This window comes from Chlamydotis macqueenii, chromosome 1 (genome assembly GCF_036417535.1).
Source record: "Chlamydotis macqueenii isolate bChlMac1 chromosome 1, bChlMac1.mat, whole genome shotgun sequence".
Lineage (NCBI taxonomy): Eukaryota > Metazoa > Chordata > Aves > Otidiformes > Otididae > Chlamydotis > Chlamydotis macqueenii.
Genome location: NC_141556.1, coordinates 60,297,272 through 60,320,258, shown reverse-complemented (window position 1 = coordinate 60,320,258; position 22,987 = coordinate 60,297,272). Strand labels below are relative to the sequence as shown.

At 37.9% G+C, this 22,987-nt stretch overlaps 1 protein-coding gene across 2 annotated transcripts in view; it reads left to right on the top strand.

Moving 5' to 3' along the window:
* Positions 1-21,187, top strand: part of CRY1 (cryptochrome circadian regulator 1) — a 38,477-nt gene extending 17,290 nt beyond the window's left edge. The window contains exons 2-14 of one of the 2 annotated variants that reach the window (XM_086753893.1): positions 4,505-4,613; positions 8,347-8,489; positions 9,301-9,485; positions 10,844-10,932; positions 11,512-11,652; positions 11,745-12,056; positions 14,410-14,561; positions 14,658-14,860; positions 15,676-15,777; positions 16,982-17,071; positions 18,236-18,307; positions 18,404-18,511; positions 20,516-20,652. In XM_086753893.1, the coding sequence (XP_086610019.1) occupies positions 4,505-4,613; positions 8,347-8,489; positions 9,301-9,485; positions 10,844-10,932; positions 11,512-11,652; positions 11,745-12,056; positions 14,410-14,561; positions 14,658-14,860; positions 15,676-15,777; positions 16,982-17,071; positions 18,236-18,307; positions 18,404-18,507 (1,702 nt within the window). In that variant the 3' untranslated portion in view covers positions 18,508-18,511; positions 20,516-20,652. Of the gene's footprint in view, positions 1-4,504; positions 4,614-8,346; positions 8,490-9,300; positions 9,486-10,843; positions 10,933-11,511; positions 11,653-11,744; positions 12,057-14,409; positions 14,562-14,657; positions 14,861-15,675; positions 15,778-16,981; positions 17,072-18,235; positions 18,308-18,403; positions 18,512-20,515 lie in introns of both variants that reach the window. The other variant, XM_086753885.1, reaches the window with a different exon arrangement.
* Positions 21,188-22,987: the final 1,800 nt, after the last annotated feature.

The window sequence follows — 22,987 nt, the reverse complement described above, 5'->3', positions numbered from 1 at the left end:
GGAAGATTGTGGAGTTTCTTGAAGCAAAGTCCTCAGATTTTACGTGCGTGTCTTTTAAAGAATGTGGTCTTCAGAAGCTTTCATGAAAATACTGAATATCATAATTGAATGACCCTGAGCAAAATCTATATAATGCCCTCTAAGAAAGTTGCTTGAAGGCAGGTATGCTTTGCATCGGCATCCTCTCTGTGTTACCATAAGTAAGTTTAGGGGTTTTTTTGTGTGGTTTTTTTTTTTGTTTTTCTGCTTAACACCATCACCTCAGTCGTGCATTTACCACACATAGTTTGCTACCGTAATAGTGAACCTTTCCTTCCTCTGGTTTGTCCAAGGGAAATTGGAAGACCAGATGCAGAAACCTGGGTTGATGCTCTAATCTGATAAATAGTATCTGTGCATAATTTTTGTGTCTTTGTGATGAAGTCATGTAATGTATTTTTAAAAACTTATTCAAATTGCAAAAGAAAGTGCTTTCCCATTGACCGTTAGGTTGAGAGGAAAAAGTTGGTTTAGATTGCAGACTCAGAAACATGACCTGTTACTGTAGGGAGAGATTTAAATAGCTCCTAATTGCCACACTTCAGTGTAAAGTATAATAGAGTTCAAGCCTAGTAGGTCTTACTTCATAGCTGCTATGAAGAAGCTTTGCCTCAAGAGCTCATACATTGAAAATAAATTACTTTTTATGCAATGGAGGCATCATATTTGGGTTCAGTTCACAGACTAACTTACTATTCATTTTCATTTGTGTTATACTGTGAAAGGAACATGTTTGTGGGCAATTGGGTGTACCTCTTCAGAGGGAAAGCTCAAATAATTTTGCCTTGTCTATCCTAGAATTCTGCTCTTAATTATGTTTAAATGTCTGCACTGAGCAAAACACCTGCCTGTTCCTGTGCTGCAGCGAGTGCCCTTGCATGGCATTAGAGTAATTCAGAATTATTTCACTTGCAAACAAGTCTTACCAGTCAAAATGTTACCTTGGAAAACTAAAAACTCTCCTCTTCCAGATCCCATAATAATTCACTGTGATGGTGTGTTGAGTGCTGAAAATTATTATTTTATTATTTTTCTATTAGTATGCAGAGGGGTGTGCCTGTTGTGGATATGTTATTACTCCTCCCTGACATAGCTGGGTATGTTATAGATGAAACAATAATTTGCTCGGACAGGAGATTAATGCAATGCATTACAATGCCATGCCAAAATTTGAGAAAGTGCAAGAATTAGAATTTGTCCCAGGGAGTTGATATAGTTAAAATATTTCCTTTCACGCAGGGCTGTTCACACAGTCATCTGTTAACATGCCAGTTGAATTCAGATGTTCAGAAAGGTAGAATTTTCCTTCCTTAAATTCAGAGTAATTTGTGTCTGGATATATCTAAAGCTAGGTATTAATTTGTATGCATTTAACCACAGTAAAGATGCTGTGCTGCTTCTGCAAATTTTAAGGTACTAATGAGAAAAAGAGGAGGTGAAAACTGATTATGGTAAGTAGTTGCTTCAACTATTAAGTTTTTTTGGTAGAGGTTGTATCTGAAAGCAGTGATTTAAGACAGCTCATTTTTAATTGAGCAGGGCTCACTACTGGGGGGAGGGGGTTGGACTGGATGACCTTTAAAGGTCACTTCCAACCCAAACTATTCTGTGATTTTATAAATCTGTGTAAAGGCTCTTATGTTAGACAAATTTTATTAACGCTTTAATGAGAAAATGCCTTTAGATGTGGTATAGCATAAATATAGTTGGTGAAAACAAAATTGATTATTATTTGCGGCACATTTTGTTAAAACACCTTTGCTCCAACTGAAAGATTCAAATATGCTCATAAACTAAATCTGTGTTCTGAAAGTCAAAAGCAGTATGCTTTTGCATTACTGTTCCTGTAAGTATCATAGGGTCACTAGGGTTTAATTTGGTCTATTATTTTTGAACAGTGTGCTTTCAGTGAGTTTTGCAGCTCAAGCTGTGGTTTGGCTGTTTATTTGTTCTGGGTTTGTTTGCGTAGGGAGAGTGTGTGTGTGTCTCCTGGCCACTCTCCTGCTCCCTTCCTACGTCTATTAAACAATTTGAGTCTACATCATTGCTTTTGTTAAATACATGAAAGAGTTTTATGGAGATTGTGATGCTGGAGTGTGTGGTAAGAGATAGTTAAGAGAGATAATAAAGGGGATTTGGGGAACCAACAAAATAGAGATTAAACAGTATTAAGGGCAAGTTTAGGGATCTTGGACGTGAATTGGAGACCAGGTCAGCGCATGTAATCTTCTTGAATAGGATTTTGTGCCAAGTCCAGGCTAGAAGTTGTATGTTATGGTCTGTCAGGTAGGAAGAGAAGAGAGAGAAAATAGAAGGAACTGAGATGTAAATAGGAAAAAAAAACCAATTTTCTGAAAGATAGATTTTTACTTTGAGTAGTTATGACCCTTTTATGTCACCAGTTTCTCTTCATACCCTTTTCCTATATTCTGTGATATAAAGTTAAAAAACCAAGCAACCAAAAAAAAAGGCAAAAAAAACCCCCACACCAAAACCCCACCACAGCAACAAAACCCCACCAAGAAAAAAACCCAGACTTTCCTGGACCGTTCCAAACGCATGCAGGACACTATTGCAGTTTGTCTTCACATTGATTTGTGAAGTATAAGTGAAGGCACGTGCTCTTTGAAAGCAAGATTCAGGTGGATAAGATTAATGATAGTCTGTCATTCCAGGTTTAAAAAAGAGATAAAATGAAGCTGTACTTCTCAGAGTCCAACTGGAAGTGACTTTGGCCTGGGAATGTGAGGCCCAAGTCCTTTCTGATAGAAGCCTGTGTGATTCTCATCTGATTCTTAAAACTACTCCTATGTGGTTTCTAACTAAAGGAGTATACAAAAGTTTATTTTTCGATACAACACATCCTACTTCATGGTTTCACTACCCCGGAGTATTTTTCAAAATCAAATTTAGCAAAATGAAAGAATTGGACATTTTTGGCTTGTTCCAGTCATTAAACATAAAAGCATAATTGCCAACCAAGAACCAGTTGCATTCTTGTACACTGGGCTTCCTCTCAGGATTGCTTGCTTTCTCTTACTTTTTCAGATTAAGTAAGCCATGCGTTTTTGGCATTTAGTAGCAGTTAGGGAGTTTTCCTGCCAGCCTCCTATATATTCATTTTAATAATTTTTTTTCCATATAAAGTTGGAGTGATACGCGTTAGATAGGCATCACTTATGTGTTGCTAAATCTCTAGAAAATGTAAAAAATGTTGGTAGATTTACAATAGTCCTGTATGTTATGTTCTAGAAGGTGTAGCGTTTTCATTGTAACTGATTGTTAGGATTCATGCTTAAAAACCCCAGTGTTTTATGAACTCCTGATTTTGGTAAACCTGGTTGCTCAGTGCCTTTGTCTTTGTAACGCTCTGGGCAGTTGCGGTGGGGCAGCCTGCCCTTCCCGGGTAGCTCCGCGCCTTTCACCCAGGCTGCAGGTGCAGCGTCTCCAGGCCTCTGTGGCACTGCTCTGCCTGCCTTGGTCGCGGGCAGTGGCTCCTGTGGTGTTGCCCTCTTGGCCTTGCGCCCGCACATGGTGTTGTTACAGCAGACTCTCTCAGGAATAATGGTCTGCAGTGTGGGAATCTCCTCTTTTTTTTTCCCCTCTATTGGGTGTAGCTTTTGGTTTATGGCAGGGGATCCAATGCGCGTGTGCATGCACAGAGGTTAATGACTGGCAGGCTCTGACTCCGTGACTGCACTGATCAACACGCACTTTGAGTGCCAATAGCATAGTGAATAAGAACAGCTGACAGGGTTTGAGTAGCTTCTGACGAAAATAATATTATTTACTACAAGGCAAAATATTGGAGAGGAGCTGCTTGCTATGCTGGAGAGGAGTCCAGGGGAAGGGCATTCATCTGGGGATCCCCAACACCTCTCTGGCTGGCTGCAAGGGAGAGTTTCCATTTTTCCTCTCCTTCCTTTTGTTTTTATTTCTTCCCCAAAAGAACTTTCACCATTGGACTTATTTTTAGTTACTGAACCCACCCATAAATCTTTGCAGATGTGAACCTATCTCAACATCCTCCGTGCAATTACCTGTTCCTCTTGAAGACTTGCAGCACCCCATTCCTCTCCCCACCTTTTTTTTTCCCCCCTTGTTTGCTGATTTGCTTATTAAATAATTCAGGTGAGGTTACAGCCAAGCTGCATGAAACTGTTTGTTATATAGAGGGCTGTTTTAATAAATGAAGGCCAAAGGGTTAGTTACGACCGTATGGTCCTGTGGTATGCTGTTTTTAGTAATGGTTCAGGCTGCTGTGTTGTAAGAAGGACCTGGATTAAGTTTAGTAGCGGTTAAACTACTGTAAGCTAAGTGTGATTTGAAGGTGAACATGCATGCATCACCCAAATATGCACCAAATACCGAAGGTCTGATAATGATTGTTCCTCAAAGTTCCCTTCTGTTGTAAAATTGTCTGGTTTGCCTCAGAAAATAAATGTTTCTTTACTATTCCTTGCAGATTCCTGCTTCAGTGTCTTGAGGACCTTGATGCCAATCTACGGAAACTGAATTCACGTTTGTTTGTTATTCGTGGACAGCCAGCAGATGTTTTCCCCAGACTTTTTAAGGTAAATGCCATCTTGCAGTTGCTGTTTCTATGCATGAATATGACTGTCAAGCTAATTTCAACTAAGAACTTCTACTGTATACTTTAGTGCAGGTTGTTATCCATGCAAATACTTAATTTCTCTTGTAGTTTCTCTTTAAGCTTCTTTTTGTTAATTTTGATTTTTCACCTCTGATGTGTATATCGCCAATTTAACTGAGTTGCTATTAGACTTCACAGTTTTGAGTTTTTCTTTCTGGAAATGGAACTGATTTCTAAGGGCTTGCTAAGTGTAGGTACTGTATGTTACTGAATTTTCCTTTCCAGATTCCCTTTGAAATATTGACATGTAATTCTATGTGCGTGAACCCAGGTTCAAAGCGTGACCTCTAAAAACAATGTTTTATTTGGGTGGAATATCTTTTGTGGTTGCTTTTTGGCCATTAAAAGTGATTTAATAAGCTTTTTGCTGACAGTAGGCTTGGTAAAAGCATAGTGCAGGTAAAAAGCGATTTCTAGTAAAAAAATTTTAGGCTTTTGTGGAAAAGGGTCTTACTGAGCAAATAAAAGCTGTGAGGGATTGTTACTGATTTTAATTTGTTTTCCATGGATAATAATTTATTTACGGGATTGAGGTGACTGAGACAAGCAAGACTGGGGTGAAGAGGGAGGGGAACTTATCTGTTTTTCCAAAGAGATCATCTGTTCAAGATTTTTATTCCCAAGTCTTCAACACCAAGCTGAAAACTCAACCAAAACTCAAATTTCTGTCTTCGTTCTTGTGCTTTAGTTTTGAAAGGCTGACTGAATTATACCCTGACTGGTCTTTTCTTGATTTCCCTTCAGTGAAGAACTTACTGCAGGAGTACTACGGCATTAGTTGCTGCTTGCAACCCCCTAGATATTCAAGCTTGTTATATATGCCTGCCAAATTTGGTTTGATTGCATTTAAATAGGGGCAAAAATCTTACTGTTGTGTGCATTGTCTTCAGGATTTGAGTGACCTATGACAAGTTTTCTTAAATACTTTAATGGCTACTTTGACAACTATGTTTCAGATCTTGCTACTAGGCTGATCTTCTTATGCCTAACAGCATTGGAGTACCACATTTGCAGAATATTAATTTTAGTGCTGAGAAGGTAATGAAAATAACTTGTCATATAGATAGTGTACAGTTGTCAAAAAAGAACATTCACATCTGTTTGTCTTCTGATTCCTTAAATAACCATAAATTGTCTTTATTATATATTTGTTCATGGGGGGGCTTTTCAGGACATCCTCTAGCCTTGAATCATAGAATCATAGAATCATAGAATAGTTAGAGTTGGAAGGGACCTTCAAAGGTCATCTAGTCCAACCCTCCTGCAAGGAGCAGGGACATCCCTGACTAGATCAGGTTGCTTAGAGCCTCATCCAGCCTGGCCTTGAACGTTTCCAGGGATGGGGCATCAAACACCTCTCTGGGCAACCTGTTCCAGTGTTCTATAACTCGCATCGTAAAAAATTTTTTCCTAATTTCCAATCTAAATCCACCCCCCTCTATTTTAAAACCATTACCCCTTGTCCTGTTGCAACAGGCCCTACTGAACAGTCTTTCCCCATCTTTCCTGTAGGCCCCCTTGAGGTACTGGAAGACCACTATCAGGTCTCCCCGGAGCCTCCTCTTCTGCAGGCTGAACAGCCCCAGCTCTCTTAGCCTGTCCTCATAAGAGAGGTGCTCCAGCCCTTTTATCATCTTTGTGGCCCTCCTCTGGACCTTCTCCAGCTGGTCCATGTCCTTCTTAATAAATGAGGCATTGTTAAAGCTCTTGAGGACTTAAAACTTTTGGCTGAAGACTAACTGGAAATGCATCTGTTTCATATCATTAATCCCACAGCCTCTTTTGCCAGAGCAGTAGCTGTACATCAGGCTCTTGCAGTTCAGTGAAGGGCATGTAAGACTGAAGCAAGCTTTTCAGATCATCCTCATTAAATGTCTCAAAGGTGAGCGATGATGCTGACCCTGAGGAACACATGTAGATATTTTTTGGCTGGGAGAAGATAACTTTAAGTAAATAATGGTAGGAGGTAGTAGAAATTCCGTAGAGCCTTGTATCAGGAGCTCTATCACAGATGCCAGCATTTGTGGATTTCCTGGGAATGAATGTTTCGCAGCTGTTTCTTGGTAGGACTCTTCACAAGCTAAAGGACAATTTCTTCAAAAGGCAGAGCATTGATCTATCTTTATCCTTGCAAAAGCCCTCAAGGGCCTTTAGGCTCTTTCATTCATGTGTGTGTCTTATGCATATATATATATATGACTGTTTGCTTTACTCTTTCCAGTCCTTCAGAGCAGCTTTGCTTCCCTTAAGACACTGAATTCAGTGTCACATGTTTTCAGCAGTAGTAGATAATTGTGCTGACGATAGCAGCAGTAGGCTGTCATCCTCATCCTCTGGAGCAGTGCATAGAGACAGAATATTTTTACCAGTGGACTTTGCAGATCTTTGCGAAATTCTCTTAGTTCTTTTGTTGGGTTTTGGGTTATTTTTTTGTTTGGGCATTTTTCAAGTAACCTGAGGGTGGTGGTTCCCTCTAACTAGAGGTGCAACTTCCACTAGTAGCAGGCACCCACTTGATGCCTGTAGGTTAACTTCAACCAGTCAAGTTTTGGTTGGTTCTTGCCTCATTCTCTTCAGTTTGTCCTGGTCTGCTCTGTATGTCTAGCTCTTTGGGACTGGCTTGATAAAGAAAACAGAAGTGGAATGATCTCTAATTCTTCAAATGCATCAGTATTGCTAAAAGCATCCAGCAAAGCAATTTGTGTCCATGCTTCTTCTAAATGCCTAACTCATGCTGATGTGATCTGGGTGTATTCACATCATGTAGCACTTGTCTCAGAGTTCCTTGGCTCCCTTGGGGACGTGGCTCTGGCTCTTGGACACGTTTTTTATTGTTTTCTTTTCAATATGCCAGAGGAAAGAAAGATTTAGAAACATATCTACTGCAACTTGTCAGACAGTGCTTTACATTACGAAATGGAAAATAAATGTTGTATCAGGGTGTAGGAGGTTGTTTGAGGATTCAAGGCCTTCTGGGTCAGTCTTGGCAGACTTCATGACAGAAAGAGTCGAGCCTTCTTTCCAAGAGTGAGCACTCCTTAAGGCATCCTCTTTTTAGGAGACTTTTTTTTTTTAATTGAGAATTTTAAGATTGTCTCTGCTGGAAGGTGAGGGGTAGGGATTTGAGAAAGGGAAGGAAAATGTATGGTGCTTGGTTTGGGGGTGGGTGGTGTATTTTGCCTGCCCTCCGCCTCCCCCCTCCCTAAAAACCCGTTCAGTTCTGCTGTTAAAGCTGACAGGCGTATGTGAAAAGCTTTTCTACAGAGCAAGATACTGCTGCTGATAAATGTCCAGAACAAAGCCTGTCATCTTTCTGTTGTGTTGTGTCTCTTAAGGTATATGGATCCCAAAGTCAGAGCTGAGTTTTCAAAATTAGCACAGAAGTTGTCCCATTACTGTGTGCACCCACATTAATGGGATGAATAAATACAGGCTTTTTTATGCCCAATTCCTTTTTACATGGCAAAACGTTGAACTTTATTTTTGTGAATCTGGGTGTGTAAATGTATTTTGGGCCTTTGTGTGTCTCTGACAACTATCCACAGGTAATGGCTAGTGTTCCATCTTGTCCCTCTCCTTCCTGTTTCCTTTTCCCTCGTCCTCCATCAAGCAGCTGACTTGCTGAAGGAGTACATTTTTGTTTTATGTTGCAGGAATGGAATATTGCAAAACTTTCTATTGAATATGATTCTGAACCATTTGGGAAGGAAAGAGATGCAGCGATTAAGAAGCTGGCTAGTGAAGCTGGAGTCGAGGTCATCGTTCGAATTTCCCATACGTTGTATGACCTAGACAAGTAAGTTACCATTACCTCTGATTTTAAAAAGCAAAAAGTATGAATTTTATGTAGTATTTGGTTAGATATTGTGTGCTACTTTCTACACAGAGCACTTTATAGTTAAGAAGGCTACAAATTTGTTTTATATTTCTCTTTTATTAATTCATTAAATTTTGTTACATATTGAGTAGAACTTTGCAACTCCACAAAATGATACACAACTGTATCTGAAATACAGTTTTGGTTTGGGGTTTTTCTGAAAATAATGATCATGTTAATCATCTGTCTCTTATAATGAAGTTACTCAAACGTGCCTGTAACTTCTCCCCAAAAAAAGATCTGTTGTTGTTTAGTTGTTTTGTGTCCTGGTTTCTAACAAAAACAATCTAACCAAAATAGACAAATAGGGGTTTTTTACGCAAATAGCATGGTGTTATACGTGCCTTGGATGTATCTTTATGGTCTCTCATCTGCTTTGATCTGTATTTTTCTTTGCTTTAGCTGTCCATAGTAATTACTTATTCTTGAGGGACTTTCCTCAACCCAGGAATGAAAAATAATTGACTTGGTTATAAGCAGTTAGTTTATATATCTCCCTAGTGGGGAAAAAAGGATGGTAAAATTAAAGTTCAAACTGTCTGGATTACCATGTATATCTGTGATGTTTATATGTTTATATAGCATGCTAGAGGCAGGTAAGAAGATATTTCTATGTGTGTGGATGTGTATATTTAATTTTTTTTTTTTAAATAATGTTCTATACTGTTGTTGACATACTACTTTTCTTTTTTTTTCTCTCTCTCTTCCCCCCCCCCGCCCCCCAATCCAGAATAATAGAATTAAATGGAGGACAGCCACCTCTTACTTACAAGCGATTCCAGACCCTAATTAGCAGAATGGAACCACTGGAGATGCCAGTGGAGACGATAACCCCAGAAGTAATGGAAAAATGTACTACTCCAGTTTCTGATGACCATGATGAGAAATACGGTGTCCCATCACTTGAAGAGCTAGGTATGTTTTGAGATTGCTTTGACATTGTGAAACAAGTAAGATGGAATCTACTACTAGAAGCATAATACTTAAAATAACCATGACAGAGGTTCTACTTTCGGTTAATTGTTAAATTGATGCCAATTATGACATACAAAAGGACCAAAAAAGGATAATCAACTCTGTAAATTTTAGTTGTTTTCTTTTAAATGGGAGGTCAGATAGATCAAACTACACTAAGTACTGTTTGGCTTCTTGTAATGCAACATAGCCATTTTCCCATGGTACCAAATATTCATTAAGCTACTAATAGTCTTTGATAGTTCATTTTACATTAAATGCATTTGGTATCTTTGTGCTTCAGGTCATTAATCTGTTATTTTACAAGTTAATTAAAAAATCCCCTTGCCTTGCAATGCCAAAAAAAAAATGATAATAAGGCAAATAATTGTTTTAGGAGCATCTTAAAAAAAAAAAAAAAAGCCTTAGGCTTCTGTAAATTTAATTTTAAGAAATAGTATCAAGCTGTTGTCCTGTGAATCCCTCCGCGCCCTTTCCTTTCCCCCACTACTGCTGAAATACAAGATAATGTGGCATGACTAACAAAAGGGTCTGGATGGCTTTTAGCTAAGCTTTGGCTGCTCTGTCTAGCCCCTTTGAACTCTCATGCAACAGACCTTGCTTTTAAAGCCTTTTTAAGAAAAGAAGATCTCAGTATACAGTGGTTAAACTGTAGGGAGACATGTTATTTCAAGCAACTGGTGAATGATCTTGGAGAAGGTGTGTGGGTGTGGAAGAAATCTTGTTACCTTCTTTTAATCTTTCTTTTGCGGGTAAAGTATGTGTTTATCAACAAATTGGCAATAATCCCCATCTGTTGTTTAAGTAAAGGGCAATGAAACTTAAAAATGTTCTGAAGATAGCATTCATGCTTTTAACTTGATGGGAAAAGTTTTTAGACATTCTGTAAATTACAATAGCAATTGTTGCTTCTTAGTAATTTGTAAAAAAAAAAAAAAAAAAAAAAAGTTGTGGTTTTTGGATAGCCCAGATATTGCAGAGCTGAGAACTTGAAAATAATTTGAAAAATGGTAGAAAGGCAAAAAAACAGAAGTGGAATTGAAGACAGACCAGTCAGCATGTAAAACTAGTAACATAAATATAAAAGTAAAATTTTTTTTTGCTGCAAGTTAGAGGTATTGAATGTGCTTTGATAAGATTTGATTGCATACTCTTAAAACTTATACTTTGCCTTATGTTCAATTTGGAGTTATTCTCAAGATACAACAAAATGTAGTCGGGTATCAATATGCTGGAATTTTGTTGGCCTACAGTATAAGGAAACAAGGAATTTCCTTGTATCTGTTTGGTTTTTTCAGGTTTTGACACGGATGGTCTGCCTTCTGCAGTATGGCCAGGGGGAGAAACAGAAGCTCTCACACGATTGGAAAGACATTTAGAACGCAAGGTATGTTTCAGATCATTGCAAGGCACGACATATCAGAAACATGGTTGTTCTTTGGAATGGAATGTAAAAGCCATGGGCAAGTCATTTTAAAAAAAATCAAAACCACAAACTTGAAGTCTTGATATAAATCAAGTTATGTTTCTTAGTTTTGAAAGATGATAGTAAGTTGTCTTCTAATTTGAATTTTAGAGAAAATCTATTATACTATTTTCTACTAAAAAAAAAAATTTTTTTTCTTTGGAGGTAACTTTGCTTGAAACATACTTTTAGTAACTTTGGAGGGGAATTCCTGTCAAAGCTAACATATTGCTAGTTGTCTAGGTTTCCTCTGTATTTAAAAGAAAGGGATAGATAGTTCTGGAAGACAGTTCATGCCTTCTGCATTGAGGTGAACTATGTTCTAGAGATTCTGCTGATTCAAGAGGGACCTCCAGGTATTGTAGGTAATATGATCATCTGTCCGCTGTCTGGATTCAGTTATAGATAGTGCACGATTTCTCCCTTTATGCTTACAAGTTGCAACCTAGTCTGTAGTCTGATATTGCTGTATGGTTTTTGTTTTGTTTTGTTTTTCCCAAGGCTTGGGTAGCAAACTTTGAAAGACCACGAATGAATGCAAATTCCCTTCTGGCAAGCCCTACAGGGCTTAGTCCCTACCTCCGCTTTGGCTGTTTGTCCTGTCGTCTCTTTTATTTCAAGTTAACGGATCTGTACAAAAAGGTATGATTTCTACGTAGTCAGCTATGCAGTCTTAGATGCCATGATTTTTCCCTACTTCTAATAAAATGTTTTCCTTTAATGATGATCTTCAGGTAAAAAAGAACAGCTCCCCTCCCCTCTCCCTCTATGGCCAGCTGTTATGGCGTGAATTTTTCTACACAGCGGCAACTAACAATCCACGGTTTGATAAAATGGAGGGGAATCCTATCTGTGTTCAAATTCCGTGGGATAAGAATCCTGAGGCTTTGGCCAAGTGGGCAGAAGGCAGGACAGGTTTTCCTTGGATTGATGCAATTATGACGCAGCTTCGTCAAGAAGGCTGGATTCACCATTTAGCCCGGCATGCTGTAGCATGCTTTTTGACTCGAGGTGACCTCTGGATTAGCTGGGAAGAAGGAATGAAGGTATTTTTTCATATTTGTGAATTTCTTAAAGTACCTGTTAAAGTTTCAGATGGCCATTCTGGAATTACTGTGTGGTGTAGGATGAGTTTTAAACTTTAAGCTGTAGCAGAATTAAGTCAGTTCTGATAAACCAGTGGTGCTGAAGTTCTGCCTGGTGAATGCCCCCTTTTATTGGAATATTAAAGTATTTCTTGCAGTCAGAATAGGTCTGCAGTTCTTTTAAATTGGAGGTTTCTTCCTAAATCTTGGCAAATAAGCATGGATTACTCTTGTAATTGAAACTGATTTCCAGTCATACTGTGTGAACAGTTTCTGTTTGCGTCTTGTGTCTGCTTCCCTGTGAAGGGAAAGCACCACAGGAATTAAATGGAGAAAACTAAAAGCTGAGAATGTCCTTTCAGCAATTTCTGTCCTTTCACCCAGTGTTAGAAATGTGAGTATGGGCAGCGTGATTTTGGCTGAAGTTTTTGTGGAATTAATTTCTATGCAAGTATTCAAGAGATGCTGAAGTTCAAATTACAAATGTCAGTTTTTTGAATAAAATAATGGAATAATTTAATCTCAGCCTTTGAATCAGTTTTACATTTTTAGAAGGGTAGCATATCACTTACTGAGCAATGAGAGTTTAAAATGTTTTTTTTATTATTTATTTTTGAAGTCTAAAAATATTTGCCATTGGGATTGTGACCTCGTATTTATAAATGTATATAATCTTACAAAATTTCACCTTCAGCAAATCAGTTGTAAGCAAACACCTTTTGTTTAAAAAAAAAAATTGTCTTGGTTACACAACAACATAAGCTGCTTTAGGAATCTTCCTTTGCAGTTCATAGATAAAGACATTGAAGATGCACATACATAGGTAACTCAGCCAAATGACAAAGCTGTATATTACAGATAAAGGCCAACTTGTTCTTTTGAAATAATACAAATATTTGTGGGGGGGGCAGACTTGTGCAGTGGAGGGATGTTTAATTCCTACATCTGTAGCTAGCAAAAGTTAATCTGGCCTTCCGCGGGGATGTTACTTCTGAAGTCTTAGTACATGGCAGCATCTAGTGGAACAGTTGTGTGCTAACACTTAATGTTCACCTAAAGATCTTATTACATTATTAGTATTTTTCTATTAAAAAATATTTTAAGATAAATCTTTTTTTTAAATGAATTTTTTCCAGAACACTTGTAGATATTTAGACAAAGATACTTTTGTAACATTTATTCAGTGTATACTGTAGAATTAATGCCTTATTGAATGTATAAGAAAGATCTTTGTTTCATAATATTGCCTTATTTAGGCTTTACATTGGAATAATATTAGTTGAAGTTGGGTGGCAGTAGTAAGATGTTAAGTTTTAGTGTTGTAGCATGAAGAAAGATGGTAGTTTATTTGGAACATTTGGAGACAATGCAAGAAAGGAAAATCGGAACTTGTAAAAATATATGTTAAGCATCTGTTTAAAAAACTGTTTCTCAATGTACTGTTTTTGTGAAAGGTACTTGAATGTTCCCCTTCAAAGAATAAGGCTTCTCTTTATGTCCTGTTAACCTGTATTGCCAGTGATCTGACTGAGCAGAGAAACTTCTTTTCATACAAGTTAGTATTTTCTGTGCTAATAATTAAAAAACAATCAGTGCTGGAAACTTGAATGTTTCAGAGCTATTGAGCTCCAGATTTGAAGTAAAACCCTCATAAATCTTCAACTTCTTCATGGATTATTTTTAATATAATAGAGGTAGCAGTTACCGGAGAAGACTTTTTTTATCTTCAGATCAGGGTTCATTATCTGTCCTACCATTCTTCAGCATGCTTTGGTGGCTTATAAACCTCCAAGAATTTAAGTGTACATCCTCAAAGCTGTGACTTGAATATTCAAGTATTGCCCTTCAAGAATACAACTTCTGAATGTTTGTGCTCCCTTGAAACTCTTGAATTCTGCTCTTGGGACTCCTCACATTGTGAAAGGTGGTGTGCAACACTCAGACAATTTGAGTTTGAAATGTGCTTTGTGATTTCCCTGTTTTCTGGAAGTCTGCAAACCTTTCTTGTTGTAATGTAATGAAGCAATTTTTCTGAAATCAGCAAATGCCACTTGAAAGCAGTCAAGCTCCAGACATCCTTTGAGGATTTTTTTTTAAGGATGTGTCTATGCAAGAATGTGTAACTTTTCTTCTTGAGTTTGGCATTTAGGTGAGTATTTGCAATTCTGTGAATGTTGCCATGTAAGAAAGTGTTGCTGTGTTGAAGAGCTAGGTTTCCTCTGCTGAAATCAGAAACTCAGAACAATTCTTGAAAAAGTAGGTGTCTCGAAGGTGTGCTATGTTCAGACTAACTTGTTGCTCTAATTTTTTTAAGGTCTTTGAAGAGCTCTTACTTGACGCAGATTGGAGTGTCAATGCTGGAAGCTGGATGTGGCTATCCTGTAGTTCCTTCTTTCAGCAGTTTTTTCACTGCTACTGTCCAGTGGGTTTTGGCAGAAGAACTGACCCAAATGGGGATTATATCAGGTAACTCACAGTCCAGAAATTGCAGCATCTTATGGATATTGCTTAAACTGCCAAGTGCCTTTATACTTACAATGACGTCTTTTTTTTTTTTTTAAGACGTTATTTGCCAGTACTTAGAGGCTTCCCTGCAAAATACATCTATGATCCTTGGAATGCCCCAGAGAGTGTCCAGAAGGCTGCAAAATGTATTATTGGAGTTAATTATCCCAAACCAATGGTAAATCATGCAGAGGCAAGCCGTCTGAATATTGAAAGGATGAAACAAATCTACCAGCAGCTTTCACGATACAGAGGACTAGGTATGGTTATATGCTATTTGCTTTATTTATTTGAAGACTTCTCTCACTTTCTAGCAATTACTAATGTTTTCCCATAGCAGTGGTAATCAGGTGTGAGCTCAGTGTGGTGACCGTGGTTGTGTATCCAAATAAATGAAAATATTAGATGTAACCAAAAAGGGGAAGAAGGAACTTGAGTGGAGCGCCTCTTTCCAAATCTTACCTGGAAATTTTTTTCTGTGGGTTTTTGGAAATTTTTGTTAAACTAGGTTGTCTGTGCATTCTGATGCTCTTGTACAGATAGGTTTTAATACCACTGATTAGAAAATTAATATGGTTCATAACTTCAACCATATTTTATATGCATTTGCAAGTCCTGTTGCTGAAATAAGACCAGTGCAACCTCTGGAGGCATTCTTCCTCAAAAGGAAAGACTGCCCCCTTTGCTCCGAGAGGTAAAACCACATGCACTTGTATTGCTCAGGAAGGTGTAAGTGGTCAGTATGTTCAGATATTAGATATTGAATCAGGATGCATTGCACTTCAGTGCAATGCGGCGAATACGTGTAACTAATGAACATGGGAAAAGTTATGCAGAATATTACATAGAAAATGTCTGTTAAATAATTTGTGAATTAAAATTACTTGGCAAGATCCCAGGACTAGGCAATATAGAGAGATGTTCTCCTGTTATAAAGGTAAACCACTCAGGGTGAGGGTGGAGAATTTGCTGTCATGAGGAAAAAAAGCATACTATGCTTAATCTCTTTTTTTTTTTTTTTTTTTTTTTTTTTCCTGTCGTTCTTTATGGCTATATATTTTATTTTGTTGCTTAGGTCTTCTTGCAACAGTGCCTTCTAATCCAAATGGAAATGGAAATGGTGGCCTAATGGGCTATTCACCAGGAGAAAGCGTGTCTGGTTGTGGTAGTACAGGAGGTCAGTTAAATTCTTTCAATTCATAGAATTATTGGAACTGAACCACACAAACTTTTTTATAATGCTCTTGACATTATGTATTATAAAAAATAATTGTTTTCACCAGACAGTTTCCAGTGCAAATCACAAACATTTTCTAATTTATTCATTAAGTTTGCTAGTATTTGTATAAAGAAAACTTTAGATTTTTTTTCCTTAAACTTATAAAAATTTTTAACCTGTTCTTTTATCCCCCAAAAATTATTCATTAACACATATTAAACAGTTTGATTTCAAAAGCATTTGAATGTGATTTCCTTCTAGACATCTGCGAGCATCCTGATATTTGTAATAAGGAGTGATTTGTGAATTTTCAAGTCAGAACTGTTAATTTGTAAAGCTTTCTAATGCTAGCATTAGATTGCTTACTGGAATTTAATTCTACTATAATGTCAACAACAATATGGTGGACAGTGTCTGAAATAACTTAATATAGAATTTATCATACAGTTTTGATGAAAATTATTTTAGAGTATTAACAGTCTTATTGTGACATACAAAGACTAGCGTTAACTAGTTACTAAGAAGAAAAAAAACCAACAGTATTAACATTGTATAAAACCATGCTGCATCAACATCTTGAATACTATATATACCTTGGACTCCTCATTGTAAAAGAGTACAACAGAACTGGAAATTTACTGGCTTTGTGTTCTCCTTAGGCTTTGGTCAAGGTTAGAAGGAGATTGCGGAGGAAGATGGACCTTATTGTTCTCAGCCAGTACAGTTCCTCTCGAAGAATTAAAGTCTAGACTCCTTAAAGCTGGGTGCTTGAGCTTTTATTTCTTTTAAGTTCAGTGATCTAGAAGACAGGAAGGGCTTACTTTAAAAAAATTAACATTATGTGCAGTCTTTTGTCCTTAAAGGTGTATGCGTATATACTTAAATGTATACATGCATTTACACTTTTCATATCAGAAATGTAGCCGTTTTGTAGGAGGTTGTGTATTCATCTCAATTTGCAAAGTGTGACTTTGGAAAGACGAAAGCATTAGAGCTTTCGACCTGTTCTGAGGTGGGTTTTTTTTAAAAAAAAAAAAAAAAAAAAAAAAAGCCACAATTAAAGTCTACCTCTTGAAGAGGGTGAAAAGCCCCAACATTTAAAATTCCAGAACAGGAATTGTGTCTCCTGTTATGTTTAAGTCTTTTTTTCCTGCCTCTCCAGGAGCTCAGCTGGGAACTGGTGATGGTCATACAGTTCAGCAATGTGCCCTGGGAGATTCTCATACAGGAGCAAGTGGAATTCAGCAGCAAGGTATTATGGCAGTGCCTGTCTGTAGAGGATCTCCAAATCCTTGCAACTGCGGAAAAACAGACAAAACATCAAAATAACGTGGATAGATTTTTTTGGTGACAGCTGCTGTCTACAACTTGAACTGCCCTTGTTTCTGTTCTTGAAACATAAAAATTATCTCTTAGAGTGAACATCCTTGTCTTGTCACTTTTATGTCTAAAATGCTAATCTAGAACAGTATTTTTATCTTTTGAGTGGGAGGGATCACAAGTGTGACTAAACAGAAATTAATAAACTTTATCCTAGGTTATTTTGAATGAAAGATACTGAAAAAAAGAAGTTAAGTTTGTGTATTTGATAGCAAAATTTGCATGTTATATTTTCCCCGATTTCACTAATACTCTTGCCATGTATAATAAATTTCCACAGTTTTGTGTGGATATTCTCATATTGTGGAGGCAAATTTTTGTTACTTTATACAGAAACTTAAGCTGTGATTTGTGATAGATCAAAGTTACAATCAAATTTAGCACAACTGTTTCTTTCTTTGCAGTCTTAACAGAGGTCATGTGTTTACTGATCATGAAAGACTGTAATCTGTTTTGTTCAGGCATCCAGAACATAACTGGAACACCACAACTGTTCAGAATAAGAAACCTTGCAACTGCTTTGGCTAATTTGCACTCTTTATGCAGAGCACTCAGCGTCAAGGTTGCCAGTGGATAGTTTGCGTGAACCAGAAAATAGTTTGCATCTTTCTTTAAGTTTCTTGCATTTGTTTTTTCATAGCTTAGTTATGCTAAGGATGTACTAGTATTGCTATAACAGAATAATAAAAAGGGTAAGGAGACTTGGCAGAACAAATGTTAAAATTTATAACAACTTAGAATTAAAGTGTTTGGATATATAAACATCCTGCTTGTTGCAAATATAATGCATAAATATGTACGCACTTAATATTGTTCACTGTGCATATATATTTAACTGCTGTAGACTGCCATGAGAGTGGAGTTTTTTTTGCATGGTAACTCTTCTGCATTCAGGATGGTTTCTGGCAAGATTTTTTTTTGATGATGGAAAAGAAATCAATTGGCTCCTTTTTGTTATTGTAAAAAATGTAATTGTACACTTGCTTGCAGTTCTAAATTTTATTTATTATAATACATATCTACTGTATCTGAACAGGTTACTGTCAAGCAAGTAGTATCTTACACTATGCTCATGGAGACAATCAGCAATCACACTTATTGCAAGCAGGTAATTTAAAGAACAACAAAAAAATCCAAAACACTTTTCCTGAATGTGTAAAGGTGCAATAGAGTCTTAATGTAAATACTGATTTTAAATTATCAGGAAGGACGACTCTTGGTACTGGCATTAGTGCAGGGAAACGCCCAAATCCAGAAGAAGATACTCAGAGCGTTGGACCAAAAGTCCAGCGACAGAGCACAAATTAAACTGGTAAGATCTGAGACACCTTGAAGTATGTCCTGTTGATGAGTAAATTCCTGTACAGATTGTCTATTATAACATTTATATAACTGCAGTGCAAAGGATCCTAAATTATTGCTGTAAATATTTCAGTTCCAGGTACTGTACAAACAGTTATAGAACCAGACTGAAGATTATCAGACACAGATCAAGGCGTTAATGAAAGGGAGATGGATAAACTGTGGTTTAATACACATTAGCAAAGCTGTTTATGTAGCTTCAGTTACTCTTTGCTCTCGCATCTCACCTTAAGTTGTGCCAGCAGCACTGCTTCTGTGAATGTATGGTGACCTGAATCAAAAGACTAAAAGAACTTAAAAGGAAAGGCTCCGGACCTGGATTAGAGCTTTAGACATGCAAGTGGACTAAGCAGAACATGTTTTAGAGAGATACTACAGAAAACCTGGAAAACGCTGATGTAATTATTGCATGCAAAGATGTAGGGACAAGGAAGATTTGAAGACTTGAGCATTTGTCATTGGTTTGTAACGTAAGCAGGATGCTGGTACTGCCAAAGTTTGTCAAGAAAATCTGTGGTGAGAAGTACTTGAGTTTGGAGAATGAGGCATTGCGAGATAAGACACAAACAGGTGTGAAAATGTGTAGAGAGAAGCAGTAAGCTGGAGAAAGTTTGATATGCATGAAATCATCAACATAGAGAAAATAACTGGATTTTATGTTTTGAGTAAAGTTATTTAGGAACAGGATGGAGAAAAGGGAAGGCCGAAGATGGTATACTGCTTCTCCCAGTGAGCTTGATTTGAGAGGAATGAGGAGGAATGAGGAGGATGACCTGAAAGACAAGTTAAAGATTAATTACTTGGGAGGAAAGCCAAAGAATGGAGGACTGTCTGAAACAAGGGAGGACAATTTCAAGGCTAGGAGTGTAGCTGCATAGATTAAACGTGGTTGACATGTCATTCCATTGTTACCTTTTACAAAAAAAAAAAAAACAAAAAAACTTGAGTTGGTCATTACGGAGTTTCAAGAATAAGAAAGAATAGCACATAAGCGAAATAATAGCGCGTGGAGAGACTTTGGTGGATTTGGAAGATAGGATTTCCATACAGCAAGTATAGATGATGCGTTCAGCATCTCTATAGAGATAAAAAGGGAAATTCAATCCACTTCACTTCGATTTGACAGCAAAACCTACTTTTGCTTGTTATGTGGTGTCAGCATTTTGACAAAGTTATTGCGGTGCATTATGAACAATTGTGTTGTACTGATTTGATTCAGTGATGAACCCCAGCGTTGCTTCCGTAATGCCTGTCACTTGAAGTAAGCTGAGACTTTAGTGATTGATACATCTGCTGTTTTCTCTCATACTGGAAGCACTGTAAACTGTGCTTCTATGTTCTCAAACTGATTTCTCGTACTTGGATGGGCCTGAGTGGAACATAGAGAGTCCGTGTTTCAGTAGCTGTCTGATCCTTAGTACTTGTAGATTCATTCAGCATCCATGTTTTGTATTGCAGAATTCCTTAGGTGCTCGTGTCTGTGTAGAAGAAGTGCCTGCAGAGCGAACGTCTGGTTCCTGTCTAAGCTCTTTTTCAATTCAGAGACAGGTTGGAGGGGTTTCTAGTTTGGCAGAGAAGACTGATTTTGTTAGGTGTGTTCAAAGCATGCTGCAAAAGCATTATAGTCAAAACAAAAAAATCAATCAAGATCATACACAAAAACACTGCTGGCAAAAGGATGTGCACTTTCTGAATAGCACTAAAGTACAGAGAGGATGTTGCGTTTCTCTTTTCTTTTTTTTTCTTTTTCTTTTTTTTTTTTTTTCCTTCCCCTTTTGGCCTCTAAGGTGTAAGAAATAAGAATTCTGAGTATTTGGACCAGTACAAATGGGGACAGCGCTTCCTGCACAGAGTGGGGCAGCGGGGGGGAGAATATTAGTCCCTTGAATTATTTTTGCCTTCTTCAAAGACTTTAGACAAACTGCTTAAGAATATTTTTTCTTTTTTCTTGCAGCATTATTGGAAGAGAAGATACTACTCAAAGAACACACAGGACAAAATTCTTGCTACTCTGTATTGGAACTTAAGTGTTGTGAGAGTACTTGTATTAAAATGACATACTTTTTCATAAATTATTTTCAATTGTTCTCAGTTGTTGTAAACAAGTCCAATTTTTGGAATGCTTTATTTCTAACTGGCATTTCTATGGTTTTTAACTTTTTAATGACTCTTTCACAAAGGGCAAATTGAGTTTTGTATATAAAGTATTTGGTGAAGAGTTTGCTAACTTAATGTAAATATAAACATTCATGATTAGCGATAGACCCCTCAATATATTTTTTATAATCTTTCATGTATATGGTAGTAGGAAAAGCTATAGTGATGTTATGTAAAATGGATGGACATAGAAGGTTTTGAAGTTTTAAAATTTCTATTATTTTTAGATTCCAGAACTTGACCTCTGTATGATCAACTTCATATTTTCATAACGTAAGTGCTTAGAACTATGTTTAATCAAATACAGTAGAGTTGTAACCTTTATTAATCGCATCTGTATATAAGTCATATGCCAATTTTTGTCGAGTTGTAAAATTTTCATGTATATGTTCAGTCCTTGTATTTCCCGGTTGCCTTGTTCAGTAATGCCATACCTTGTTAATAAAGGAAAACTGTGTATATATGGATACATATGTCTGTCTCTTGTGTATGCTATTGCCCTGGTACATATTTCTAAACAAAACTGTTTCAGGAAAAAACAAAAGGGAAATGTCATTTTTAGACTTAATCTGGAAGCCATGAACAGTGAACTACATTACCTTTTGTTCTGGTTTTGACAGGAATGGAGCCGATGTGTTCTGGATTTTGTATGTGAAGAATGTTGATAAACACACTGATATTATGAGTTGTTGCTAACAAGACCAAGGACACTGGCTTTCCAGGTCTCGTTAATGTGCAGGTGCAGGAGCTGGGAAGGGTATAGCCAGAACAGTTGACCGCAAATGGCCAAAGAAAATTTCCATGCCATAAATATCATGCTTAGTATGGAAGTGGGGGTTGGCCAGGAGGGGCATCTCTCTCCGTCTCTCGCTCCTTTGCTTGCTGCTCGGTTTTTGTTTCCGTGATCGCTGCTCAGGATGGGCTGTATCGGTCATTGGGACATCAGGTGGGCAGGAATCGTGCCTGGTTCATTTTTTTATATTTTAGTATGCTTATATTTTGTTGTTACTGTAATTTTAATTTGCTGTTCTAGTAAACTGTCTTCATCTCAACCCACAAGTTTTCCTTTCTTCCCAATTCTCTCCCCCATCCTGTTGGGGAGGGTGAGGCTGAGTGAGAAACTGTGTGGTGATGAGGGCTAAACCACAACACCTTTCACTTCAAGTTTCATGATACTGAAGCAAAACACTATCCAAATTATTCAGGCCTTTTTGTTGAAATTGCATGCATGTATGTATTCTTACCATTAAAAGTTTTTCACCAGTGTATTAAATGTTTCTTAAAAATCTAGGTGGAGGAAGGGTTGCTGTAACTGCAATTTGATAGCTTGGTAGTCTTTCCTGCTTGCTGCTTTTTGAGGATGTTGATTTCTAAAGAAACATCAAGTTTGCTGAGGACTTAGTCAATACTGTCTCACATGTTTAGAGAAGTTGTATCTAAAGGTTTTCTCAGACAATTAAGGTCTCTGAAGAAGCAATCTGAATTACTACATTTAACATATAACTAAGTAAGTTACCTACTTCAGTGGGTGCACAAATTAATTCTCATGAGGGAGGAGTTAATTATCTTTGTTCTTGGTATCACATGAGTGGCTTCCAGTCATGGGGTACTTCTGTGTGTGGGTTTAAAACTCAGACCAAATTTACGGGTTGACAACATACACAGCAGGGCACTTGCTGCAGAATAAACTGCCGTGGTTCTGCCTGTTCCTAGATTTTCCCGCACGACATCCTTCTCTCTAAACTAGAGAGACATGGGTTTGATGGACGGACCACTCGGTGGATAAGGAGTTGGCTGGATGGCCGCACTCACAGAGTGGTGGTCAACGGCTCAATGTCCATGTGGAGACCGGTCATGAGTGGCGTCCCTCAGGGGTCTGTGCTGGGCCCGGCCCTGTTCAACATCTTTGTCGGCGATATGGACAGTGGGATAGAGTGCACCCTCAGCAAGTTCGCCGACGACACCAAGCTGTGTGGTGCCGTTGACATGCTGGAAGGGAGGGATGCCATCCAGAGGGACCTTGACAGGCTGGAGAGGTGGGCCCGTGCCAACCTCATGAAGTTCAACCAGGCCAAGTGCAAGGTCCTGCACCTGGGTCATGGCAATCCCAGGCACAAATACAGGCTGGGCGGGGAATGGATTGAGAGCAGCCCTGAGGAGAAGGACTTGGGAGTGCTGGTGGATGAGAAGCTCAACATGAGCTGGCAATGCACCCTTGCAGCCCAGAAGGCCAACCGCATCCTGGGCTGCATCAAGAGGAGCGTGGCCA